Below are 26,648 nucleotides of genomic sequence, written 5' to 3'. Positions count from 1 at the left end.
GTTATTTTCTTCTTTTTTTAAATTGAGCTTTTCATAACATGCTATGATAACTGATCTCTGCTTCAGGACGGTAAGATAGCCCAACAGTGTGGACTGAAGATGTCAAAACCTAAGTAAGTAACAATAAGATTTGTTTTCCTCTGGACATCATCAATTTACTCTAAAGTTATCAAGAAGTCACCACTTACTTATGGTCACTAGCATCCGCGCCATCTTGATGTTATCATAAATCCAGCAAGCTCCTTTAATTCCACATTCATTAATATCCCAGAGAATACATGTGCTGTCTATAGTGACTCCAAATATAATGGGTCCAGGTATTGTGCCTAGAAGAAATATATGTGAAATACACATGGATAAAGATTACAGTTTATAGTTAAAGATTTTTATATACATGGTTTATACATATATTTTATATAAATAAGTACAGGTATTAATCTGTCCATATGCAAATCAATCAGTTCATGTACAAGTAATAGGAATATAAAGAAACACAGATAAAACATTCTATAATTAATATATATTTCTAATCAATTCAAAAAATATTTTAGTAAAAATCTCTGGCCTATATTGAGGTAACATTTAGTTAAGTAAATATTTTAATTCACTGCTTTTCTAATTTAATGAATGTCTTTGAAATTAGCTATTATACTTTTAAAAAATCAAAATAAATTATTGAGGCACAAAATAAGTCTGCTGAACTACAGTATATGTGTTATGTGTATGCATGTGTGTGAGCATGTGTGTATAATGTGGGTGTATGTATACAGATACATACACACACTGAAATGTATGTGCATGCATGAGTGCACGAGTGCACGCACACAAACACACACGCATTCATACTAACATACCTAGGAGTACTACTATCTTAAACACACAGACCCTCCCTTGTGTGAGGTTGTGAGGCACTAAACTTCCACATAGTTAAGGAGCTTTCAATTGTTACAAACCAAATACATGATTTAAGTGGTATTTCTTAGACAAAGATTCCAGCTACATCCAGCCTGTTCTTCCATGAGCTGCAGCATCACAGAGTCAAAACAGCACTGGACTGAGAGGAAGCAGACCATTTTCCTAGTCTCATTTTCACCATTAATTGTGCAACTATGGGCAAATCCCTGCATCTCTCAGGGCCTTAATTCACTCATCTAAGAAATGGGAAAGTTGGTCTAGTTGGTCTGAGTGATCTCTAATGTTCCCGCTTTTGGTTTTTGTTTTTATAAATGATAGTAATATTATGTGTATAAATATACACACATACAATTATGTGAATAACTTAAGGTTTCTGTCTTTATTCTCATTGTTCTTACATCTGAAGCATTATAAAATTTTCTAGCATAAATGCTTTCTTCCATCAATTCTTAACTAGCCACAATATCTGTGCCACAATTTTTATTGAAATATTTTAACTCATTAGTTTTCACTGCTAACACAATATAATCATATACCAAATGGAGATAAATGCAGTGAGGAAAGGAATTACAGTAGTTATAAATAAGACTATCATAATCTATGTTATTAATAGGTTTTATATGAATAAAATATTCTTTTACTATGCTAATAGAGTATATTAAAGTGTCGATGATCATATGTTATATTTCAAATAATCGCGATATACTCTCTAAGGTTATATTTGCAACAGAATTGGAAACAACAGTTAACCAACCAGGTAGGTGAAACGTAAAGTCATTATTTTCTTATGTGATACATAAATAATATTAGATTTTGAATATTGGAAAACAGCTTTCTTCAATGGCAATTATATAGTTTTCAGTGCATTTAAATTAATTAATTAATAAAAATTAAAGCGCACATACCATAAATGAATACATCAATAACACTAATGAACGGAAATAACCAAGTTACCAATGAATTAAGAAAAACGGCATACCTAATAATCGAAGCAACATAAATTGTATTCCTAATGCTAGAGACCGTTGCCTTTGATTAACACACCTGCAGATATTAAATACACATGAGACCAAAAATGGTTGTGTAGTATATTCACTCTTTGAGCAAATTCATTTTTATACCAGCTTAGCATTTCTAGATTAAAGTAAATGTTATGCACATGAAAGAAACAAAATATTCATAACAGCTTACATACTGTTCAACCTTCCTGGAATTATAAAAGAAGAAAAATGTTGTCTGAACTGAAATACTACAAGTAACACCAAAAAGAGTCAAATGAATTTTAACAAATGTATTGAATATGGATGAATTTTAACAAATGTAAAGAAGAAAGGACATTCATTAACAAGACCTATTTTTGACGATTGTTTAAGTCACGAGTCACATGGACTTCCGCCACAAGCAAATAATTCTTACTCTAAACTCTTACTAACTTTGAGATAGAAATCATACCTATGTGATAAGGGTACAAATATGAGGCAACGGAAAACAGTTCCAGAGGCTCAATCTGATTCAACAGTAATTCTTTAAATAATGACTGTCAACGATGAATGAGACATCATGTTGGCACACAGGGAGTTAGATGAGAGATAAAAGAGACCAACTGGTCTTTAAAAAAAATATGTAGTTGAAGGACAACATAGATAATTTTTCAAAAATAAAATTTTAAAAAGTATATTTTCTATTCTCTAAATAACTCCAATTTCCATGTAATGTCAACAGACTAATTAACATTTTTAGACAGAATCTCTAAAATTTCCAATTGTCAAAAAGCATATGAAAAGGTAGTGATTGAGTATCAAGGAATAAAAATTGAAGAAGGAAAAGGTAGAGTTTGTTAGGAAGGGAACAGAAAGCGTCATGAGCTTATGGAAGGGCAGATAGAAAATATTTGTATAAAGTGGTATAGAAGGAGAAAGAGCAACTGAAAGCATAAAACACCACAAAGAGCCCGGTGACAGCCAGCTTCTTATCTCTCAGCACTGTTTACAGGAAAGTTTAACATCACAACACGTACAGGTCATTCTGATTCTGACATATATGGAGCACACTGTATTTCCATCATTCTCTAATGCAATTGAACATATCTTCATCTTACAACTGAAGCCTCATGACAGAAGCAGAGAAACTAACATCAAGCACATGCCAGGTAGGCAATGTTAAGACACTTTCACATGCATGATCTCATTTAAACCTCATACATCTACAGTCAATGAGGTAGCTTTTCCAATGCCACCGAACTAATGATCTTGTAAAGGCTGAATTGTTATTAGCACCAATGGTCAATACAAACCCTAAATTAAGCCGAGTCCATTTTCTTTTCACTTAATATCTTTCCTTAGGGATGGTAAATTTCACAGCATAATACATACCTTAGGATGGCCACAGTTATAGGAGTACCAGACATAAAGGTAAAAATAATTGCAGTAAAGAAAATGCCAAGGAATATAGGCAAATTTGTACACCGAGTTTCACATTTTCCGGCTCTAGCTTCAAAACGAGAACTTGCTGCAGTAGGTGATATTTCTATCTTCCTTGCAATACAGGAACAGTTGTAATATACCTAGAAATATTAGACATGAAAACACTGAAAGTGCCTATCTTGAAAACATACTTTATCATTGTAAATTAGGTGATCTCTAGACATGGCAAACAGTCTTACACAGTCTTAATCCATACACAACAAATAATGCTGAGAAAGAGTAATTAACCCTGAAGAAATTACGCAAGTGAAAACAAGGGGCCATATGTATGAAGCAGAATCATCTGTATTTGACTTTTGTATCCATTACTTTAACTTGCAATCTATTATTGACTCATGACTTATAAAACAAATTGATAAGAATATAACAATTACATGATCTTGTACATTCTAGACTGCTTTCAATAGTCATAATTGTTCAAATAGTTTTCCTGCTTTCTTCTTTTCTATTATAGGATGTAAAGAAATGCATGCATAGTGACAATCTCACTATCTACAATAGTTTCAAAGAACAAACACTATAATTTTAACAAATGCCACAGTTAAATTAACTAACATGGCACAAGACTTTGGGAAAGAAAATGCTACTTTCACCTAAGCCTTGTTACTATAATTTTCTGAACTTTTCTGACTTGCTTTACCAAGAGTAAACTGTATCTCTCTTAAGATGACATATTTAAGACAATCAAAAACTAGAAGTTATTATATTATCCTGAAGGCTATTTTATATATAAATAACATATTAACTATTTACTATATATACACATATATATGCATATATATATACACATAAATTAATAAGAAATGTTAGAAGTAACATTAGAAAATAATGAGTATCACTTTTGTAGGAAAAGGATTAGATATTTGAAAAATTAGGCATAATTATTTTTTAAAGTCGTTTTACATCTCAATTCCATCCTTACTATAAATCCTTTTGTACGTTTAAGGCCTCAGTAAAGTGAGAGCAGAGCCAAAGTAGTGAAAGGGAAGTGGTGCTTTTCTTGCTCTGAAGGCCAGAGACCTTTTTGGCTGCCAAAGCTCCTCTGAACCACTGGTAGAGACTCAAGAATCCTAAATATGCAGATGACACCCCCAAAACAGACTATTACATACTCAGCAATCGCATATATCAAATAATAAAGTAATGTAGCCCTTAAAAATTTTAAGAAGGAAAACTGAGAACAGTATTTTCTATCTTGATATACTTACAACTCTCTTACATAAAAAAGGATACATTTACCCACAATATAGCTAGCTGTTAGCCAACATCTGTTTTTGTAGTTTGGGTCACTGGTGTGAAATATAAGACTAATATTTCTGTGAACAAACGTGCATAGGTGTTTATTACATTATTATCAATATATTTTGCCTATCTAAAATATTCTATGAGAAAAAAAATCCTGTGAAAAAATAAGTTGTTACATGGACTAACTGGACATAAAAAAGCCAGAACACATAGAAAATTTGGAAGTCAAAATAACTTGTTTTTCCCAAACAATCCCTAGAAGACAATTTAATGTTTAAAATGGCAATTATAGTATTTAGTGAAAAACAGAAATATCAAATTAACCATATCAAAAATAATCAATACCATTTCAAGTGTGCTTTGTGTATTAGATTTTTATTTTAAATTATTTACTTATTTTGGTTTCCTTGTACAGAGTGGTATTTGTGTCTAAACATGTTATGTGAGTAAAACCCTTCCAATACCTTAAATTTTTGTCATAATCCTCTAAGCAGAGTTAGTCAATAGCACCTACTGGTTGTATTTTATATACAGGAAGATGCTGCCTACTTCCACACCTCTCAAAGGCACAGTCACCTTCCAGGTAGTTCCAATTCTATGGTATGCATCACACTCACCTATGGAATTTGGTTTCTTATAACTGACACGAACACCTAATTTTCTCAACCTCTTTTAAAATTAAAGCAATCCCAGATGCCCACTGGTTTGAAGATATGATAACTCTCAGTTTTGGGGTCTTAAAAATCTTCCTGATGTCTTTTACTAAACTTTCATAGGCGCTCCCCGGTAGGGATCTAATTAGTTTTATTTCAAGGATGAAATCTGCACATATGTCATCCAAGTCCCTCAGGTCTACTATGATTCACCACAGACAATTTTTTCTGACATATTTTTCAATGTTCTTAGATGATCATTTTAAAATCTATTTGAAAAAACGTACATTGTTTCTCACATTCTGGTTTACTCCCAGCAGGAAGATCAAATCCTAGGCTTTTGAGATAAATGTTTAATGTATTTATTACACACGAAATCATTAAAGATATGTATATATATATGTAAAAATATATATTTTTGTGTGTATATATGAACATAATGTGTATAACCACACATACATATCCACGTTAGCTTTAGAAGAAATCTGAAACAATTTTATAGATTATTTCAATTACTTCTACTTATTTATGTAGAAATCTTTTCTTGCCATCTTAAACCTATCTTTATATAGGAAAAGAAATGCCATTTCACTAATCCCTATTTCAAATATTTAAAATTGTGCTGTTTGGTCATATAATTCTAACACATCTTATTCATAGTGGTCTCATATCATAGTATGTATTTCCCTCAGGTCTTTCTAAGTTATCACATTTTCTATTAATATATAACATATTATGTACTACTAGTAATGCGAATATTATCTGTTCCAAAGTCTCTTAAATTTAACTAAGGTGACATCTTCAGACTGTAGATGTAGTACAGTAAAAGTCCCCCTGGATTCTCTTCAAGTCCTTAGCTGTATGAAAAAGAAATCAATCTAGGCAAACTGACAGGCATTCTAATACAGAATGAAAAGTAAATTTGTATCTGAGAATGAATTAAGGATTTGGATATTTCCAAACGAATCCATGGTGCTTCAAATAAAAGCAACAAATATCTATTATGTTTCTGTTGTATACACTGTCCTTAGTAAGAACAGGAAAAGTTCTCTGACTTTAAGAGGCATAACGCATAGCTGAGAAAAAATAAACCCAGGTAAATAGTATTTCACTCACTACTGTAACAGAAGTAATGTTACAAAGATGTATGTGAGTAACTGCCAAATTGATTTTTCAACAAGATTTGCACCTGAAGTATAAAGGAAGAAGAATCTTTTTCAGCTGGAGTAGTCACGGGCTTTTTTCTGTTTTTAATTAAGGTAAGAAAAGTTAATATGAAATCTACCCTCTTAACAAATTTTGAGTGTACAATCCATTATTGTTGACGATAGGTACCATGTTGTACAACAGATCTCTAGAGCTTATTCCTCTTACTTGACTGAAATTTTATGCCTGGCTTCTGAACGGAGGAGGTGGGCCAGGAAGGAGGGAAGAGGCCCTGCGTAATTCCACTGGAGGGATAAAGAAGGCCAGCCATAAATATACAAACACACTGCCTCGTGAAGGTCAAGTAGCAGACACGAGTTACCTTTGGCTGTCTTTTTGAAACAGAACTTTTACAACCTGCAAAGCAGGGAGAAAAATATTGGACTCCATCTCCTCCACAAAGAGGATAATAATATGATCGCATGCAGTTACAATCGGCATTACAAGGAGCGGTCAAGTTTCCCAGTGCTCCGGTCCTGTCAACAAGAAATGAAAGATGGGCAAATTATCTATGTTATAACTTTTAATGAACAGTTCAGAAGCATTGTTATATCTTGCTCTTCGGTCATTTATTCAATCACTCAACACATTTAATTTCTGAATGAATAAAACGAATACAATGTCTACCTTTTCACATAGAGCTTAACTTCTTGTGGAAGAGAGAGGCAGTAGAAACAATATTATATAAGGTAATGTCTATCAGTGATAATAAAAATAGGCAAAGTAAGCAAATAAAGCAGAGTTTCTCATTTGATACCCGATAATTCTTTTCTTGGGGGCGAGGGGGCAGGGGAAGCTGGTTCTGTGGATTGTAGGATGTTTAGCAGCATCCCTGCCTTCTACCCACTAGATGCCAGTAGCATCCTCTTAGTTATGACAACCAAAATGTCTCCAGGTACTGCCAAATTTCCCTGGAGTGGGGGCAAAATTTTAAACCTGGAAGGATGAATAAAATCAGGGCCTTCAACATACTGGTTTTATCAATGGGAAAACTGAGGCCCAGAAAGACTAAGTTACTTTTCTTTCTTTGCCAAATATAATACTCCTGATTCCTAAGCTCAGTGTGGTTCCATGCAGCCTCTTAATAAGGAGACAACATCTTTGATAATATAAAGGGTTATCCTAAGCAAAGATACTTCTCCAATCCCTTATTCATTCATTCATTCAACAATATATATATTGACGAAGTGCTAGGTCCCACAATAGGTATCAAGAATACAAAGCTGAGTAAGACAGTCACTGTCCTCAAAGATGTCACAGTCAAGTAATAGAGAGGGACACAGATAACTATACACTAATATGGCGAGTATGGTTATAGATATCTGCAAGGTGTATTTTAGAAGCACTGAGGAATGACACAAAACAAGCCAAAGTTTAGATAAGAGGGTCTGAAGGAGCTACTGCCTGAGATGAGTCATAAAGGATGAGTAATAGTCAGCTGGATAAATGGGGGAGGCGAAGGGCACCTCAGAGAAGCTGGTACAAAGGCACAATGATGAGAAACGGCATCCTATGCGGAGAAATATGACTGATGTCTGGGTCAGAGAGTGAGAAGAAATGTAGCTGGAGAGGAGTCAGAGACTAGATTATTGAGGGCCTAAGGGGCCTTGTTAAAAACAATGGGCTTTAACCTATTTTGAAAAGGTAATCAAAGTATTTTTAGACTGGAAAGTGATATTGTCAAAAACCCATTTTAAAGAAATAATCCTAGGAGTTAAACAGAACATGAATTTGAAGGAAGGGGACCAGTTACAATACCTCAGACAGTAAGTTATGACAATGTATAGGAGAACTCAAATAGGACACTTGATTAAAGGAAACAGACTTGAGAAATATTTTAGATGCAGAATCAGTATGATTTGCTGTTTGATTGATTGAAGATGGGAACAGCATGGAAGAGTCAAGAGTGACTCAGTGTCTACCTTGGTGTTTTGGTAGAGAAGAACAAGTTTTGAGGAAGAGATGAGGTATGGTTTTATACATATTGAGATTAAGAGTCTCAAATTTGGTGAAGAAATTTGGCCTGGAGCTAGCTTTCTTAATAAGCATTTGCATATAGATGTAGCTGAAACCATGAGAGTGAAGATCAACCATATGAAGATTGTAGAGTAAGAAGAGTACAGTGGTATTAGGAGTTCATTTATTTCACGAATACATAGTAAGCTCCAATTATGTGCTAGACTCAAAAGTGGTGGAACTACATCATCTAAAAGAAATAGAGAGAGATAAAGACAGAGAAAGGAAGGAAAGAGAAAAGGAAGGGGAGGGAGGGATTAAATCCCCTACAACCATGAAGCTAACTTCCTTGCACTGGGGTAAAAAACAGTAAATGGGGGGGCCGGCCCCAAGGCAGAGCGGTTAAGTGCCAGAATGCCACCTCAGCAGCCTGGGGTTCCCCAGTTTGGATCCCGGGTGCAGACCTAGCACTGCTTATCAAGCCATGCTGTGGTAGGCATCCCACATATATGTATAGGAAGATGGGCACAGATGTTAAGCTCAGGGCCAATCTTCCTCAGCAAAAAGAGGAGGATTGGCAGCAGATGTTAGCTCAGGGCTAATCTTCCTCAAAAAAACCCAACAAAACAGTAAATGAGTGATTTATCTAAGTATTAGGAGATAATAATTGCTATGTTGCAAAATGATGATGTTTAAGGAGTAGATGGAGAAAAAGAAGCTCATGAAAGAATAAAGAGAAGAATACAAAACAAACTGGAAACATATCAGTGGGGAGTTTGAGGAAAAGGGTGATCAAAAAGTAAATTTTAAGTAATTCTGCATTCTGCCTGGATTCTCCTCTAATTTAGTCCATGGGCTGCTGCTAGATTTCTTTATCAAGCATGATTCTATTCACAAAAGCAAGCATTACAGTCTCTGCCCACAACTAGTTTACAATATAGATGTGGAAATAAGGTGAGAAGACAAAAACTCTCTCTGCAACTCTAGAAATAGCCTCTACACAAGAATTTTTAAATTGAAATTTTCTAATGTATAATTCTCATATTACTGATAAATGATTACTGAGAACATGAAAGTTTAAGACAGTACGGTGCAAACTACGGGAGAAACAAAGAAATATAGCATATATTCCTTATTATCAAGGGTCAGTCCTTTAGCCTATATATTTTATAAAGGTTTACTTCATGAGGTAAAGGGGAAACTGTTATTAGGAAAATTGATTGCTAAGTTTAGTAAGTTGTCCTAATATATACATATTATTTTTAAGATATTTTAAATTTTTAAAATTTTGAATGTTTAAAACATATATGCATATATGCACATATATGTAAATATGAGAAGCATGTTTATCACAAATAGTAGAATTTAAACATTAATTTCTCATTTGAATCCAAACTAGTCTATAACCCTGCCTCTACAATAAGGAAAGATCTCCCTAACCCTATTGCAGTAGCGTGATACATTGGCCCCTTTAAGGTGCTATTTCAATAAGCAATGAAATTCTAGCTATAGGCTCAAGAGAGAAAAAATATTGTGTGTCCTTACTACGCTATTTCATATGTGATGAGGTTCTAAGTATAAAGTAAAACACAAACCACCATTACCAACACTGACTTCCAAAAAAGACCCAAAGACCCTATAGATGTCGAGGCAAAGTAAGAAAAATGGGAAACTTTAATAACTAATAGATTTCTAGAAATATATTTAGACCATCTCCTTTCAGCTGAATTTAGTGTTGTGCCCATATTAAACATATAATAATGAATTCATTTAAAATATTATGAATATTAAAAATATCTCCCGAAATAATCAAAATTATTGATCTTAAGCTTTTTGGATATACTGTTAAACAGGATCAACTTATCAATAAGCCTAATTCATTAATTCATAGTCTCAAAAGGTCTTTTTCACCACCGGTGGTTACATGGCAAAAGGCAAAGATTCTTTGCACCACTCTACTAGAAACCCCACATCTTCACAACCTCTTCTTTCTTCCCCTCACTAACAAAGTATTTCTTGAGTTTCTTAGTCTGTTCTTCTGTCTATATACTTTTCCTTATATACACTTTTCTTGGATGAGGCTATTTTGACTGAACTGTGCATGATACAGACATTTTAATATGCAGGGTACAGAGCTAAAATTAAGAATTTGAGGGGGATAGCTGAGTTGCATAGTGGTTAAGTTTGTGCACTGCGCTTTGGCAGCCTGGGTTTCATGGGTTTGGATCCCTGGAGTGGACCTATGCACCACTCATCAAACCATGCTGTGGCAGCATCCCACATGCAAAAAATAGAGGAAGATGGGCACAGATGCTAGCTCAGGGCTAATCTTCCTCACGAAAAAAAAAAAAAAAGAAAAAAAGAATTTTGGGCCACAGAGAAAAAATAACCTGACAGTCACACTTCCTTTGTGACATTAAATTCTATCTCTGTCTATATTTATATCTACACAAATGCGTGTTTGTGAACGTGCATGTATGTTTGTAGACTCATTTTCGTTTTTTTCATCACTAAGAATGTGTATGTACATTAAGCATGACCTCTATGACCCAGATCTTGATATCTCTCAATGATCAACCCCCACGTCAAACTGACACCAGCTCACTTGCCTTCCCTCTTGATCAGCTTAAGGACAACTCATCTGATGATGACTCTTGTTTAAGGTAAACAATACCAGATGGATTCACATCTACACCATTCACTGGTCAAGGTGATAGGCTAGTGTTAAACTATCCAGAACTTTCTTCTAAAAGGAACATAGAAAAAAAGTAGTTTCTTGGGATACATTTGGGTGAAATTCATAGGTATGAAAGTCAGGTCTGCACAACCTACCTCTACCTAGCTTTCAATATTTCCAGATATTTTTCTAATATTTCCAGACACATGACCTAAATTCCATTCAGACTGGTCCTTGAACCTACCTCACTTTCTAGCATTTATGCCTTGGCTTAATATATTCCCTCTGCCTTTCCTTCTTCTCAAATTTTTCTCTCAAAACTGTAGCCTTAAAGGATATTCAAACTCCATTTCTCTAATATGTCATGAAGCCCTTTCTCAATCCAATCAAAGGAAACTGAAAAGCTCTGCTTCTTTTGCCTTCCATAGTCCTGTCTATCTCTTACTACCTAATGCATTGTTTATTCACTGTTTTCTTTCCCAATCTCTCTTGCTACACAGTAAATTCCTTTAGAGTAGGGATTTTTGCCCTAAAGGTCTGCCAGAGGAAGCAGTCAACAAATGTTGAACAAATGTAATGGAGCTGAACTAAACACTGCTTTAGAACACTCAGCATCTCATTAATGTAAAAGAATGACAGACACGAATAGCAATACAAATCATAGTAATTGTTATTGGCAAACTTTTCCAGACAAAGTACATTTTCTTTAGGTTATCTGAATGCCATTTAACACAAAGTTACAGAGTCCTTGACCTGGAGTACCACCTCCCTCAACAGCCTCAAACCCATGCAACGAGACAATTGAAGCAGTACTGTGGGCTCTGAAATCCACGGCTATGCACCGCCCTCCTGCCTGATCCCCTACCCAGGGCTTAGGATTTCAAAGCTAAACAACCAAGGCAAAGAAAGACAAAGTAGTCAAACCAGTTATAGGTAGAAACATATTTACAGGTCACAACAAGAAGTTATTTATTTCTCTACAATAAACATGAACTTCTAAAGCAGATACAACCATTAGTATCACCTAGGACTACCTTCATTTTAATTTCTCTCCCAGTCTATTTTTAACCCACCTAATAAGAGAATTTCACCATAGGGAGTCATCTCCATTTTAAAACATTTAAATCAATAGAAACACATAAGTGAAACTCTCCCCAGGATGTTGGATCCTTTAAGGCAAAGGTTCTGTAATATTAATCTTTGTAATAAGCATAGTACCCAGTACAGAATAGCTGCTCCTTAAATGCTCTCTGAATACACAACTTTTAATAAGATATCAATTATTTAAATTAAAAAATAAAAACTACATATTCTTACATAGGAGCAGCCTTCCAATTTAAAAAAAAAAAAAAGCCAAGCTCTCATCATTTTATTTAAGAAAGCTTATACTTGGAAATACACACATAGTTGATTGCTCTGGTATTAATAGCAAAAAGCATTGAGATATATTTACCCATTATATGATTCAGACACACCAGCAAATGGCTCATTTTCACAGCTGGCATAAAGAAATACAAAACTCAGCACAAGTGCACACACAGATGAGAGCAGAGCAAACTTCATTATGTTTTTACATGTCATTTTGAATTTCGAAACAAGGACACCACCTAAAATCTGACCGAGAGCAGCTCCAGGAATTAAAACAGCCCCTAATAAAAGAGAAGACACAGCCAGTGAGAAAACACAAGTACACTCAGTAACTCAGACCAATAATTGGAAAACGCCAAAAACAAGCACAATATGGATTTAATATATGACAGCATTCATGTGATTTAGAAACATATGAATAAATGACTTAATAATTATATTAAGTAAGAGATTAATAAAATCAATGTTTGTAATATTAAGATTCATACATATACTCTCTTTAGCTATGTAGCCTCTGTATCTCTCAAGTTCATACAATAGATTGCCCAATGTCAGAAAATGAGAAACTTCTATCAAAATCAGTACAAAGTCTAAATTTCAAGGAGAGGGCTATCCAAAATTCTAAACTATTCTAAGACATTTAATGTAGTAAAGTAAAATTATTAGATTAAGTTAGAACAAAGAAAATGTTTTACCTCCAAGGGTAGCTGCAAAGCTGGATGACAATCCGAATTGATTTTCTATAAATTTAGGTAAAAACGTAGCAAATCCAGTAGTAATTAAGGCTTCTGAAGAAGTTGATACAACTAAACACATAAAGACAGTATTCCTCATCAAATTCTAAAGAAAAAATACAGTTCACCAAATGAATAACTATGATTATACTGCAAAATGCAGCATTAGAATGGTAGCAAGATGAAATGGCAAATTTTTAATAGACAATATAATTATAAAATTTTGGCATTTCTTTCAGCATAAAAGTATAAATATGGATTATAAGTAGCTTTATATATACAATGTTGAAAAAATTATATGTGGAGCACTTACAGAATTGACAGATGATTCATTAGTAGGGTGACTGAGCCTTTAGCATATGCAAGGAACCAGGGAAAGGAGGTAAAAGCCCACTTAGAAATGGTCCCTTCTCCAGCTTACTGTAAATCCCCATACAATCAATCTACACCTTATTTGATATTTTTATTGTGTTTTGAATTCCTATGTCCAGTAAAGGAAGAACTTGACTGTAAGCACATATGAGAATGGTCTCGAAGTCTCAGACGTGAGACTTGAGACTTGCTCTGAGCAAAGGACTCAGTAGTTAAGAACCTGAGATAGGTATAGAGTTAAACAATTTTAAATAGGTCTCTATATTGCTGGACTTCTCAGAATCTTATTACTCTATCAGAGGGGAATATAGAGATTCATTATTCCAATATATTTTACCATAAAGTGAAAACCAAATTATAATTCTGGAATATTAAATGCAAAAAAATTCATAAAACTGAGCAAAACACACACACACACACACACACACGCACCTACCCACACCCACACACGGGAGTTACAAAGGAACAAGATAAGAAATTTAGAAGTCAGAGCCAGATGATCTAATATAACAGTAACAATAATGACAAAAGGAGAAAAAGCACCTGAACGAAGACATGCAACAAGTAAAAAATAATAACAATAAATATTTAAGTCTTCAGATTGACAAGATAACGATTCCTAGCAAGGATTAAAGAAAAAAACACATACTTAGGCATAACCTAGTAAATTTCCTGAAATCAAAAGTAAATGAAAAAATTTACAAATCTGCAAATGGAAAGAATAAGTAAGAATCATAGTAACACAGATCTCAACTGCAACACATTTAAGTAGAAGAAAAGAGCAAAACAACATCCACAGACTACTGGGATTAAATGAACATGATCCAAAACTATTCATCCAGTCAGAAATATCATTCTGACACTCAAGGATACTTAGATGGTATCCTACCTGAGGAAAACCAGCAATAAAATGCTGTATCCAAGAGATCTGAATCAGAATCGAGATCTCGAAGCATGAGACCATAAGGATAAAAAAAGCAGTAGTGAGTAATGACTCTTGATGAGAATATAAACAAGAACTTGTAAAATAAATCAAATAGAAATATATGAAACAGAACAGAACTACTATAAAAGAAAATAATAGTAGTGGGAATAAAAAATTATGAACAATCTCAGCGAAACAACAAGAATGCACCTGTATGGGAGAGAAAGAGGGAGAGTTGAAAGGTGGAATGAATGGAGAAAAACAGTTTAAGGCTTTCATTTGAGGAGAAAAAAAATAATGGAAAGTATAATTTCAAATCTTGAAAAGTTAAAATTATAAACTCCCTTATGTACAAAATTTTTATAATGCTAAATTGAAAGACTGCTTTTCTCCAGAGCACAACAGAATAGACCATACCCTTTCATTTCTTTAACCTTAAATTTAAACCAAGTAAGCACTAACTGCACTTCTTTCACAAGGGAAAAATATTGGTTTGGCATTCTCAAATATATATTTATAATTCAGTGATAATTGTTCCATTTCATAAGGGAAATGGTACGGAATAATGGGCTGTGTGCTAATGAGGAACCACTGAAAATTGATATTGCCAATACGATAACTCATGTTCTTTCAAACATTCTACTCTGGAATAGTTTTGATTTACTCAAAGCACAATAAAACTAAATCTGAAGAGTCGTTTATAAGAGCTAGAATTATAGTAAATAAGCAAAAAGGAATGCATTATGACAATATTTGCATGTGTGTTTATTTATGTGTATATATAATATATACATGTATCTACATATATATTTGTGTGTGTGGCGTATGTGTGGGGGTCTGTGAGTGTAGAGTGGTATTTTACCTTTAGGGCTGCTGGAAAATCTTTAAAACTTTTCCCAAAATTCTGATCTGTCTGTTGTAAGGAACTCTTACTCTGATGAGTCTGGCAAGTTTTTCCCTCGTGAATTTTTGCTGTACCTAAAAAAACAGGAAATGTACTTGCTCTAACACTTCATTCTTCATTTTTAAAAATTCTTACTTTTTAATTGACACACACTTCTACAAGTATAGAAATTCCATAACATAAGGAGCCAGTTCCTCTCTTTGTCAACAAAATTCTATGAATGTCTTTGTCTGTAGTCTGGCTGTACTAAGAGCTAGTATGACCACCATTAGCTACAGAAGTCCCAACCAGTCTAAAAATTAAGATGAGACTATTTTTCTCCAATAACATATTTATTCTCTTTATTTAAAATCTCTCTTAACATCTTTTTTTTTCATTTCAAATCGTTCTCTTTATCATCCTTTAGACATTAAACAAATTATGTTTGAGGCTTTTTTTCCTATACTCTCTTTAATTCTAACGTGGTTTGCAGACAAAATAATATTTGCCATCTATTACCATGTTCCTTGGATATTTAATAACGGTACTGTCAATAAAACTGAGAAAACAGTCAATACATGGAATCATAAGTTGAATGGGCCCAGGGAAGAAAGAAATCAATGAGTCCACCTACTTCTACTCTCCAAATTTTCATTGGCCCATTTCTAAAAGTCAATCATCTAATCCTGTTACATATAACAATAGAAACAACTAAATACCTTCAGCCTAGAGAAAACTACCTTTACAGATACGTAAACTACATATCTGCACTATGTCATTACACAGAAGCAAAATCTCACAGAGAAAGGAATGGATATTCTTTTATATTAATCTTTTCTCTTTGGACAGACTGTTAGTCTTGAAATATGGCAAAAAATGAGTAGACTACAACATGACTGGTGACTATTGGAAAAAAAATACTTGTACTTTCATCAACAAATAATTAACATCAGTAATTTAAAGCAGATTGGCTCTCAAAGTTAGTGACTAACTGAAGACGAACTAACAGTTTACAAGCTAGGAGGTGAATATGTACAGCTTTATTGATTATTAACTGGAAATAAAGAAAAAACATGAATATTAAGATTGCTACCCAATATTTCCTAAATTAAAGACAGATATTCAAAAGTTTGCATAGGCAGACAACTGAGATTCTATAAAACAATGAATTTTCTAGGGTTCTTATTAATCATATAGAAAGCAACATTTGGCCTAGAGTTGAAATAAAACTCCCTGGTGTTAAAGAAAACATTTTTACCTGGTAAATGTTTTGGAAAGCAAGAAAAAGGTAAGATCAAAGACCAAGCAAAGAGCCAAGATACAAGAAATCCAATCCACCAGGCCCCCAGCCATCGCGGATCATCCTCAGTGATATCAATCCTTATGACAGAAAAACGAGAGGTAAAAGTCAACTCTAGCTTGTTAATTAAAACTCAGTTGGGATAATTATATGCTTTAAAACTGAAATGCATATATAGAGTAACATTATTATGATATTCAAATTTTAAGTTGAGCCATTGAGACGAATCAAACAACAGATAGGCATAAATGAAAGGTATAGGAATTATGGTTTACAAAGCATTTCAAAATGGCAAATATGACATGAAAGTTTAAAATATTTAATAGTAAATATAGGTATGCTGAATGTTTGAAAGCATACATAGAATTTCTGAACATTTTTATCTATATTTGACACAGTCGTTACTATATCAAATTAAATACATCTATAGCAAATCACTAATCTATATAAAAGCCCATACACTCTGCTTCAATTATGGCATTCATTTAAATGTAGAATTCTTCTTCATGTGATACCAGTTTTTTATAAGGGTTCTCATATTTTTACATCAACAGGCTCTTCCAAAAAACACATCACTCCTACAACTCATGTAATTCTCCACTGAAATTAAAATGTTCTTTCTTGAAAACCCAGTTCTCCGCTTTAAGGGCTTCTTATACACATCTTTTATATATAGCCTCTAAAAGATTAACCTAGGACTAACAGCTTAAAGAAAAAAGTCATATACCCATGACCAATTTTCTTATTCAATGCTCACAGTCATGCAAAGAATTGTATAGTTATGATTCCCGGTGGTAAAATGAGAAAATATGGCCTCACCAAAGGCCACTAACTTCTCTATTCAGGCAAAGGAGAAAGTAACTCAGTGGTAAAGAGGGCGATTTTGAACTCAAAAAGATCTGCTTCGATTCATGCCTTGGCCACTTACCAAGCTGTATGCCAATCAACTACCTTATTGGGTTATTAAGAAGATTAAATAAAATGGCCCGTAAAATAAGGTGATACACAAAGCATATGTTGTCTAGAACACAGTATGGGATAAATAAACATTACCTACTACTATCCTCCATTGTCACAGTTGTTAAAATCACACACTTGTGATCTCTATGACACCATCAGAGGTACACTAGAACTTAGTCTGAGAATCACAGACTCTTGAGACTCTTTACGCTATCTATCTCTAGCTAAATCTTCTGGAAATACAATTAATATTGATTTAATTCTTCTTTTTGAATGATACAAGGGGTCCTAGACATGGATTTTGAAAATTTTCACCAGGTGACCATTAAGCATCCTTATTTATGAATGAATGCATTATACTAATAGATGGGGTGGCATTAATTTAAGAAGCAATGCAGCCAAAAATATTATATAAAAATTGGTCATATTCAGTTTTTTTCTTGAAAAATCCCTTATGCTATACTAAGGAAATACTGTGAAATGTCCTGTCTATGACGTTAACCTTATTAAAATAAAACACATTTAAATAAAAGAAAAACAGATATTTCCTTGCCTTTGTCCCATACCAACATCAATGTACAGGGTTAGCAGTTGTCCTCCCAACACATAGCCAATAGCAGGGCCTAATATTGACATAGCATAGCCAATTCCTAGAAAAAGAACAAAGACATTGAAAATGGCATTCTGTACAACTTTGCTTTGCATGTCTAATAATAGTGAAGAAAGACAAATATTTTAGTGTAGAAAAATCAAAATGATTAGAATTATATCAAAATTACACATCTTTTCACTAAAAAATATAATTTGAATGGTATCACCTGTCAAGACACGGAGCTTAAAATATATAATTCAATGTAAAAGTTGTTAGACTATAATAATTGCAATAAACCCAACAATTATAAATCCACGGAAAGTTATATCCTGTTGACTGGCAGGAGGGGTAATACATCAACCATTACCCTGTACGGACGGTGACAATAATTATTTACAATTCTTACGGAAGAAAACAATGTGAAATGACAAGTTTTTTCCACTCTGTACATACTCCAAAAATACTTTTTATTCTGCACAACAGCAGCTGATCTTAAAACCTAGATCTGCTCGTTAGTCTGTTTCTTAAAAATAAGCCATTAATTTAAACCCCCACTGTTAGTAAATCTCCCATTTTTACTTGCAGCAGAATTAAACAGACGTTATTTCTCTTGGATACTTAATGTTTTGCCATATATGACATTTGATTTTTGCAAAAAAATTTATGCATACATCAGTATCCTAGTCTATTACCACCTTCTGGATTCTCATTCTCACACACAAATGAAGAGGAATACAGCATACCAAAGCTAAGCGTACATCAATGGCAAAAATGACTGATGTACTAGACCACGTCTCCAAAGTAAAAGTCACGCACAATGATCTAAAAACATGTAAGAACTTTTATTTACCTATCAAGTACCTTACATAAATTATAATATGATTATATTTATATCATAGTTATTAATTCTATTTACCTTATAATTAATATTAATCAATTTAATTCATATAATCAACTTGTTTGTACCTATACTTAATTAAATTAATATAAATTAATTTAAACTTAATTTATATATTGTTACATTTTAAAATGCAAAAAATACATTAGAAAATTTTAAGTATAAAATTTATAAATATGTGTGTATATAGAAAGGATTCATGCTCAAAAAAAATTTTTTTTTTTTTTAAAGATTTTATTTTTTCCTTTTTCTCCCCAAAGCCCCCCGGTACATAGTTGTGTATTCTTCGTTACGGGTTCTTCTAGTTGTGGTATGCGGGACGCTGCCTCAGCGTGGTCTGACGAGCAGTGCCATGTCCGCGCCCAGGATTCGAACCAACGAAACACTGGGCCGCCTGCAGCGGAGCATGCGAACTTAACCACTCGGCCACGGGGCCAGCCCCCATGCTCAAAAAATTTTATGGATAAAAGTACACGATTAAAAATGCTGGAAATAAGTAATTCTCAAATTATCTTTGGTGACAGACCTTTTTTTAAAAATCATTTCCAATTGGGTTTAGACTAATACATTTGTAAGGATACGTTATAAATTTTGTGGAAGTATAAAATTGCTATAAAAGTTTATTTTCATTATCTGACTTATCTTCATGTTCGCATGGTTCCATGAAACACACACTGAGTAGCACTGTCTAGATCACCTGCTTTTTCCAGTCTTCAGCAATTATTCCATGCATAGCGATAAGGACTGTTTTGTATATACTCACAAATATATTCATAAAAAGAAATACATCAAGAAAGCAAAAGATTTAAAGTCTTCAAGTGACGAAAAAGTGAATTTGATATAACTCGAAAATTAGTATAGAGGACTAGTGTTTCCAAACAAATTACTAAGGAAAACTTTTAAAAACTGTAAAAAATACTTTTAAATATCTGCTTGAAGGCAAACAGATAAAAATAGTGAAGAATCACTGAGTCAAGATTCTGGAGGAGACATATCTAGCAAATTGGGACTTAATTTTCCTAGGTATACTTGCTGATTTTCTACAAAAGGCACTGGGAGGGTAAGCAGTCCTTTGCTGGTCTCTAAGAAGCAGGGAAATAAAAGTTGCAGTCCAGAACCCCTGGCTTGGGAGTACATCTTGTAAATGTCACGCACCCTACATTTTAAGTTGGTGCCTAGGAAGCTATACTCTAAATGAAAGGGTGAGTTAGAAGTAAACTTGCCCACATAGTAAGTGCAGCCTAGCTTCAAATAAACTCAATACCTGAAAACAGATAAAGAGAATCCCAGATTGCAGTGTTCCCAAGTACATAAGAGACTGAGACATTATTAAGAGACACACAGAGTGGGTTTGGAAAAAAATTCTTGAACTATAAAATACATTCATCAAAATTAAAATGAAAGAGATCCATAGCAAACTACTCAAAATCAAACTGAGGATTACTAAATTGGAAGATATATCATTAAATCTGTAAATATTTATCAAGAAGCACAGAAGAAACAAAGGATAGAAAATACAGAAAAGAGAGTAAGAGACAAAGAACATATTTTAAAAAAAGGTCTAGCATACATGTAATTGGAGTCCCAGGAGAGGAAACAATATGGCACAAGTTATATTTAAATAAATAATCATAGGAAATATCCCAAGACAAGTGAAAAATAACAAGCAATATATTCATGAAGTCATATAAATCCAAAACAAGTAAAATAAAAGCAATTTTGCACCTATACACATCATAGTAAATAAAACTAAGGAAAATCAAACGGAAGGAGAAAAGAATCTTAAAAAATGGAAACATACACAACAGACAATGGAATGAAAAGACAACAGAACAATATGTTTAAAGTACTGAGAAAACTTAATGACCAACTAGTTATCTATTCCTAGTGAAAATGGTCATCAGAGAAAAGGGCAAAAAAAAAAAATCATTTTTAGATGAAAAACTAAGAGAATTCATCACAAGCAGATTGTTTCAGTAAATTAACTCAAGACAATTCTTCAAATTAAAGGAAAATGATTCCAGATTGAAGCTCAGAAGCGTAGAGGAAAGAAGAGCAATAAAAAAGCTGAACATGTGGCAGGGGACCAGCCCCGTGGCCGAGTGGTTAAAGTTCTGCGTGCTCTGCTTCGGCAGCCCAGGTTCTCGGGTTTGGATCCCAGGCGCTGACCTACATCACTCACCAGCCACGCTATGGCAGCATCCCACATACAAAACAGAGGAAGACTGGCACAGATGTTGCCTCAGGGCTAATCTTCCTCAAGCAAAAAAAGAGGAAGATCAGCAATAAATGTTAGCGCAGGGCGAATCTTCCTCAGTGAAAAAAAACACAAGCTAAACATGTTGGTAAAAGTGGATGAATATTTTTAAATAAAACATTAATAATAATTATCTCAGGAATTTAAGTATATAAGTGATTAAAGTACACAGAAATAATTGAATAAATGTTGGGAGGGGAATAAGTGAAGTTAAAGGGTTCTAAGACCTTTGTGATAATCAGGAATGTGGTAAAAGTATCAATTAACATTAGAATTTCATAAAATCAAGTTTGCACATAAGGTAATTTGTAGATGAATACTAAAAGAGAGACACCCTAGGAAATTAATAAAGAAGGGAATGAAATAATAAATAATAAGTTATCAAAAAGAAAGAAAAAAGGGGCAAGAAATAAGAACATACAGCAAATGGGAAGCCCATTTGGACACTAATCTCATTCATGAGGGCTCCACTCTCATGACCTAATCACTTCCAAAGGCTCCACATCCACATGCCAACACACTGGGGATTAGGTTTCAACGTGAGTTTTGGAGGGGATGCAAACATTCAGTCTATAGCAAGGACCTATTGCCATAGTCCTTGGAAGTCAAGTGTGTTCAATGCAGCCCCGAGAGAGACTACTAAATTGTCTTAGGCTCATCCCTAGTCTGGAAGCCACTACACTTCTACTCTATTCCTAGTGAAAATGGTCATCAGAGAAAAGGGTAAACAAAAAAATCATTTTTAGATGAAAAACTAAGAAAATTCATCACGAGCAGTGATTTTATCTTAATAGATGAAAGATTTAAATACAAAATAATTTTAATGAATTAAAAAGTCCAATTAAAGGACAAAGATTGTTAACCCAAGGAAACCATCAAAGACAAAGATATAAAGGATGAATGTCATGGAAAAGGTTGTGAGGATAGAGAGGTCACATTAACCACCTTTTTTCCTTCATTCTAATAGGTTGCAAATTTTGACTGTTTCTATTTTGCCCATTTTTGCCTTGCTATGCATAAAATGCATTTCACATAGAGGAATGTATGCTACCAGTAATAGAGACTATTTTAAAAGAAAGAAAGAAGGTAGGAAGATTTTGGAAATGGGGAAGTCTACAAATATTAAAAGCATAAGAAAGGAAGGATTTCATTCAACAAAACCTAATTATCCAATGAAACATACTGGTTTTCTGAAACTGAAAAAACTATATATATATATATATATATATATATATATATATATATATATATAACATACTATAACTAAAAGAAGTGTTCGTTTCTTCCTTAACAGAAAAATAAAAGGGACAAAATTAAAACGAGCTCCCAGCTTTGTTACTTTTGTTTTCTCTTTTACTTTCAAAAATTACTGTTTGATAAATTCCCATAATACAGGAAAGAGTTAACATGCAGGTCTGTGACGGCTATCTTTAGAAAGACCCGCTTGCAAGGTTGGCCCTTGTCTGGGATCTGAGATCTTAAATATCCAGAGAGATGCCACCATTCCCTAACTAATAAGTGTGGCTCACTGTGCCTAAACTTTTCGTATAAACGATGTGGTTTTGCTGAACACCTGTATTCCCTCTGAGAGTCTAGAACTGTGGCATGTGCAAGGCAGAGGGTCCTTACATGATCAACTTCTAATAAAATCCCTGGGCATTGAATCTCTAATAAACTTAGCTGGTAGAGAACATTTCACACATGTTCTCACAACTCGTTGCTGGCGGAATTAATTGTGACCTATAGGGCTCCACTGGGAGGGAGCGAACTCTTGGAAGCTTGCACCTGGTTTTGTCTGTACTTCACCTCATGCACCTCTTCCCTTTGCTGATTTTGCTTTGTATCCTTTTGCTGTAATAAATCATAGCCATAAGAATGAGTATATGCTGAGTCTCCTGAGTCCTCCTAGAGAATTATCAAATCTGGGAAGGGCTTGCAGGCCTCCACTCCCCTCCATGTTTAAGTAATTTCTGAAAAACTCCCTGTTTGTGTGTTACTAGAACATAAAGCTTAAAATTGTTTTATGAGAAGTATTGATCAGAAGAGGACTTAAGAAAGGAAATCTGTTGAACGGGAAGAGTGAAAAGCATTGCTATTAGCTAATTGAAATAAAAGCAATTGTTAAAATTAGTAAATACAGGAGAAGTTGTGCAGATCAGCCAGAAGGTGGAGAGAGAGAGCATCAGACCTTGTACGGAGACCAAGGTAAAACAAGAAGAGAAAACAAGTAGAAGTGTAGTGGCTTCCAGACTAGGGATGAGCCTAAGCCAATTTAGTAGTCTCTCTCGGGGCTGCATTGAACACACTTGACTTCCAATGACTATGGCAATAGGTCCTTGCTATAGACTGAATGTTTGCATCCCCTCCAAAACTCACGTCGAAACCTAATCCCCAGTGTGTTGGCATGTGGATGTGGAGACTTTGGAAGTGATTAGGTCATGAGAGTGGAGCCCTCATGAATGAGATTAGTGTCCTTATAAGAAGAGGCCCCAGAAACCTCCCTCATCCCTTCTGCCATTTGACAACACAGCAAAAAGATGGCTGTCTATGAACCAGGCCCTCAACAGGTATTAAATCTATGGGCACCCTGATCTTGGACTTTCCAGTCTCCAGGACTGTAAGAAATAAATTTCTGTTGTTTATAAGCCAATGAGTCTATAGCATTCTGTTATAGCAGCCCAAATGGACTAAGACACTCTCCTACATTAAAATAATAGACAGATAAAGGGAAAACTTATGTGCAAATAAATTATGCATTAATTGGATGTAGGGCCATGCATAGTCTAGTCAGCTCTACCTTGCAGGAACAACAGGGAAGGAATTTAAGAGAAACTTATGCTACATAGAATTAGATCACAAGTGAAAAAAAAGAAAACGAGTGTGGTTTCTTTTGTTGACTCTAGTTAAGTCCAGTAAGATGTAGTAAGTCACATAGAAGGGCACAGTTCACTCTCCACACCCTATGTAGATCAGCCTGGAATTCAAACAATCTAGACAGCCTACTGCTTGGATGGCTCTTCCAGGAAGGCTGGCGTGCCCAGAACAGGAATTGGAGCAGGAACGTCAACAAAACTCATAACCGCATTCAACTGAAGGACATGATGTCAGTAGGTAATTAAACAAAAAAAGTAATATTGCATTTATCTAATGGAATAACCTATGAAATTACAACTAACTTTATTTTGAAGTATAAATGACATACAATGTCCTATTAATTTCAGGTGTACAGCATAGTAATTTGATATTTATACACATTACAAAATGGACCACCACAAGTGTAGTTACCACTTGTCACCATACCAAGTTATTACAATATTATCGACTATATTCCCTATGCTGTACATTACATCTCATTACTTATTATAACTGGAAATTTGTCCCCATTCACCTATTTCACCCACTCCAATCCCCCCCAGCTCCTCTGGTAACCACCAGTTTGTTTCCTATGAGTCTGTGTCTGTTTTGTTTTGGTGGTTCATTTGTTTTGCTTTTTAGTTTCCACAGACAGGTAAAATCACACAGTATTTATCTTTCTTTGTCTGACTTATTTCACTTGCACAATACCCTCTAGGACCATCCATGTTGTCACAAATAGCAAGATTTCATTCTTTTTTATGGTTCAGTAATATTCCATTGTACATATACATTTTCTTTATCCATTCATCTATCAATGAACACTAAGGTTGCTTCCATATCTTGACTATTGTAAATAATGCAGCAATGAACAAAAAGGGGTGCATATATCTCTTCAAATTAGCGTTTTTATTTTCTTCAGATAAATACACAGAAGAAGAATTGCTGGATTGTATGGTAGTTCTACTTTTAATTTTTTGAGGAACCTCCATACTGTTTTCCATAGTGGCTGCACCAATTTATATTCCCACCAACAGTGTACAAGGGTTCCTTTTTCTCCACATCTTTGCCAATACTTATTTTTCATCTTTTTGATAATAGCCATTCTGACAGGTGTGAGGTGGTATCTCATTGTGGTTTTGATTTGTATTTCCCTGATGATTAGTGATGTTGAGCATCTTTTCATGTGTCTGTTGGCCAGCTGTACGTCTTCTTTGGGTTAGTAATGGATTTCCTTCTCATATAGTCTGGGTGCCCTTTAAACCGCTGTTTTTCTGATGTGCTCCAGGGCAGGAAAGCCTGCACTCAGGCCCCTCGGTGATACTCCTCCCTGCTGCAGGTCCGTGTGGAGGGTGCAGTCTTCCTCTCTCCTACCCATCGCTCTCGTTTGCTGTGCAGAAGCTGTGCAATCAGTTCTTCTTAAGGAGGAACTGCTCCATATGTAGGTGTAGATTCAGCGTGTCCATTCGAGGAGGTAAGTTCAGGGTCTTCCTGTGCCACTATCTTGGACCCCTCCATCATGTCTTCTTCACAACTAACTTTTTAATAAGCATATGGTATGCTTTACTTACAAGCAGTAAGATGAAATAATACTGAGACATTTATATTAGAAAGCCAACTTACCTATATAGAGAGAAGATTTGTGTGTGGGCACAGAATCATCAATAAAGGCTGTTCCCAGGGTATAGAGAGGAGTTCCTCCTGTTCCAAGCAATAGTTGTCCCAAGATGAAGACATACAAGTAGCTAGAAAGTGAAGAACTCGAAGAGGTACAACCGGTTCTATTCCTTGTTAAGCAAGTATCTTTAGGGGAAAAAAATAAAATTGTGAATTTATAGAAATGTAGCTAGTAATTTAAATATCTTACAAATTATACTTGCCTAACATAACCTTCCTTATTTCTTCCAATCGCTTTGATTATATTTAAACTATTTTAAAATACATATATTACTAAAGAAAATTTATGAAATATTATCATGTCAAAATTTAGAAAATATACAACAAAACTGAGAAATATTAAGAATCAAAATTAAAATATTTTCAGGTAAATTAATACAAACACAATTGAAGCAAGTGGTACCAGGGATACCAAGGATGGTACCAAGCAAGTGGTACCAGGATAGTTTTCAAACTAAGGGGAAAAAATTAGCCTTTATTTTTTTCCAAGTCATAAATACAATATAACCACCATACCAATCAACATCTTAAACACATTTTAAAAGTATACTTAGGTAATAGGGTATTTGGACCAGAAGAGTAATTCTCAATATTCACTACAGTATTCACTGCAGTAATATTTGGAAGTTATATTTAGTTCTTTTTTACAGCTCAAACTATTTTATTAAATTTACTTTTTAAAGTAATCTTTCAG

The 26,648-nt window shown here is 34.2% G+C and overlaps 1 protein-coding gene across 2 annotated transcripts in view; it reads right to left on the bottom strand.

Annotated features, from left to right (window-relative positions):
• SLCO4C1 (solute carrier organic anion transporter family member 4C1) overlaps window positions 1–26,648 on the bottom strand; it is a 61,974-nt gene that overhangs the window by 2,695 nt on the left and 32,631 nt on the right. The window contains exons 3-12 of one of the 2 annotated variants that reach the window (XM_046665359.1): window positions 25,901–26,080; window positions 18,231–18,327; window positions 16,676–16,797; window positions 15,397–15,512; window positions 13,199–13,343; window positions 12,589–12,784; window positions 6,825–6,978; window positions 3,288–3,478; window positions 1,895–1,959; window positions 189–326 (exon numbers count right to left, since the gene is read on the bottom strand). In XM_046665359.1, the coding sequence (XP_046521315.1) occupies window positions 189–326; window positions 1,895–1,959; window positions 3,288–3,478; window positions 6,825–6,978; window positions 12,589–12,784; window positions 13,199–13,343; window positions 15,397–15,512; window positions 16,676–16,797; window positions 18,231–18,327; window positions 25,901–26,080 (1,404 nt within the window). The remainder of the gene's footprint in view (window positions 1–188; window positions 327–1,894; window positions 1,960–3,287; window positions 3,479–6,824; window positions 6,979–12,588; window positions 12,785–13,198; window positions 13,344–15,396; window positions 15,513–16,675; window positions 16,798–18,230; window positions 18,328–25,900; window positions 26,081–26,648) is intronic. The other variant, XR_006889239.1, reaches the window with a different exon arrangement.

This window comes from Equus quagga, chromosome 7, assembly GCF_021613505.1.
Source record: "Equus quagga isolate Etosha38 chromosome 7, UCLA_HA_Equagga_1.0, whole genome shotgun sequence".
Classification (NCBI taxonomy): domain Eukaryota; kingdom Metazoa; phylum Chordata; class Mammalia; order Perissodactyla; family Equidae; genus Equus; species Equus quagga.
This window is presented reverse-complemented; position numbering and strand designations above follow the sequence as displayed.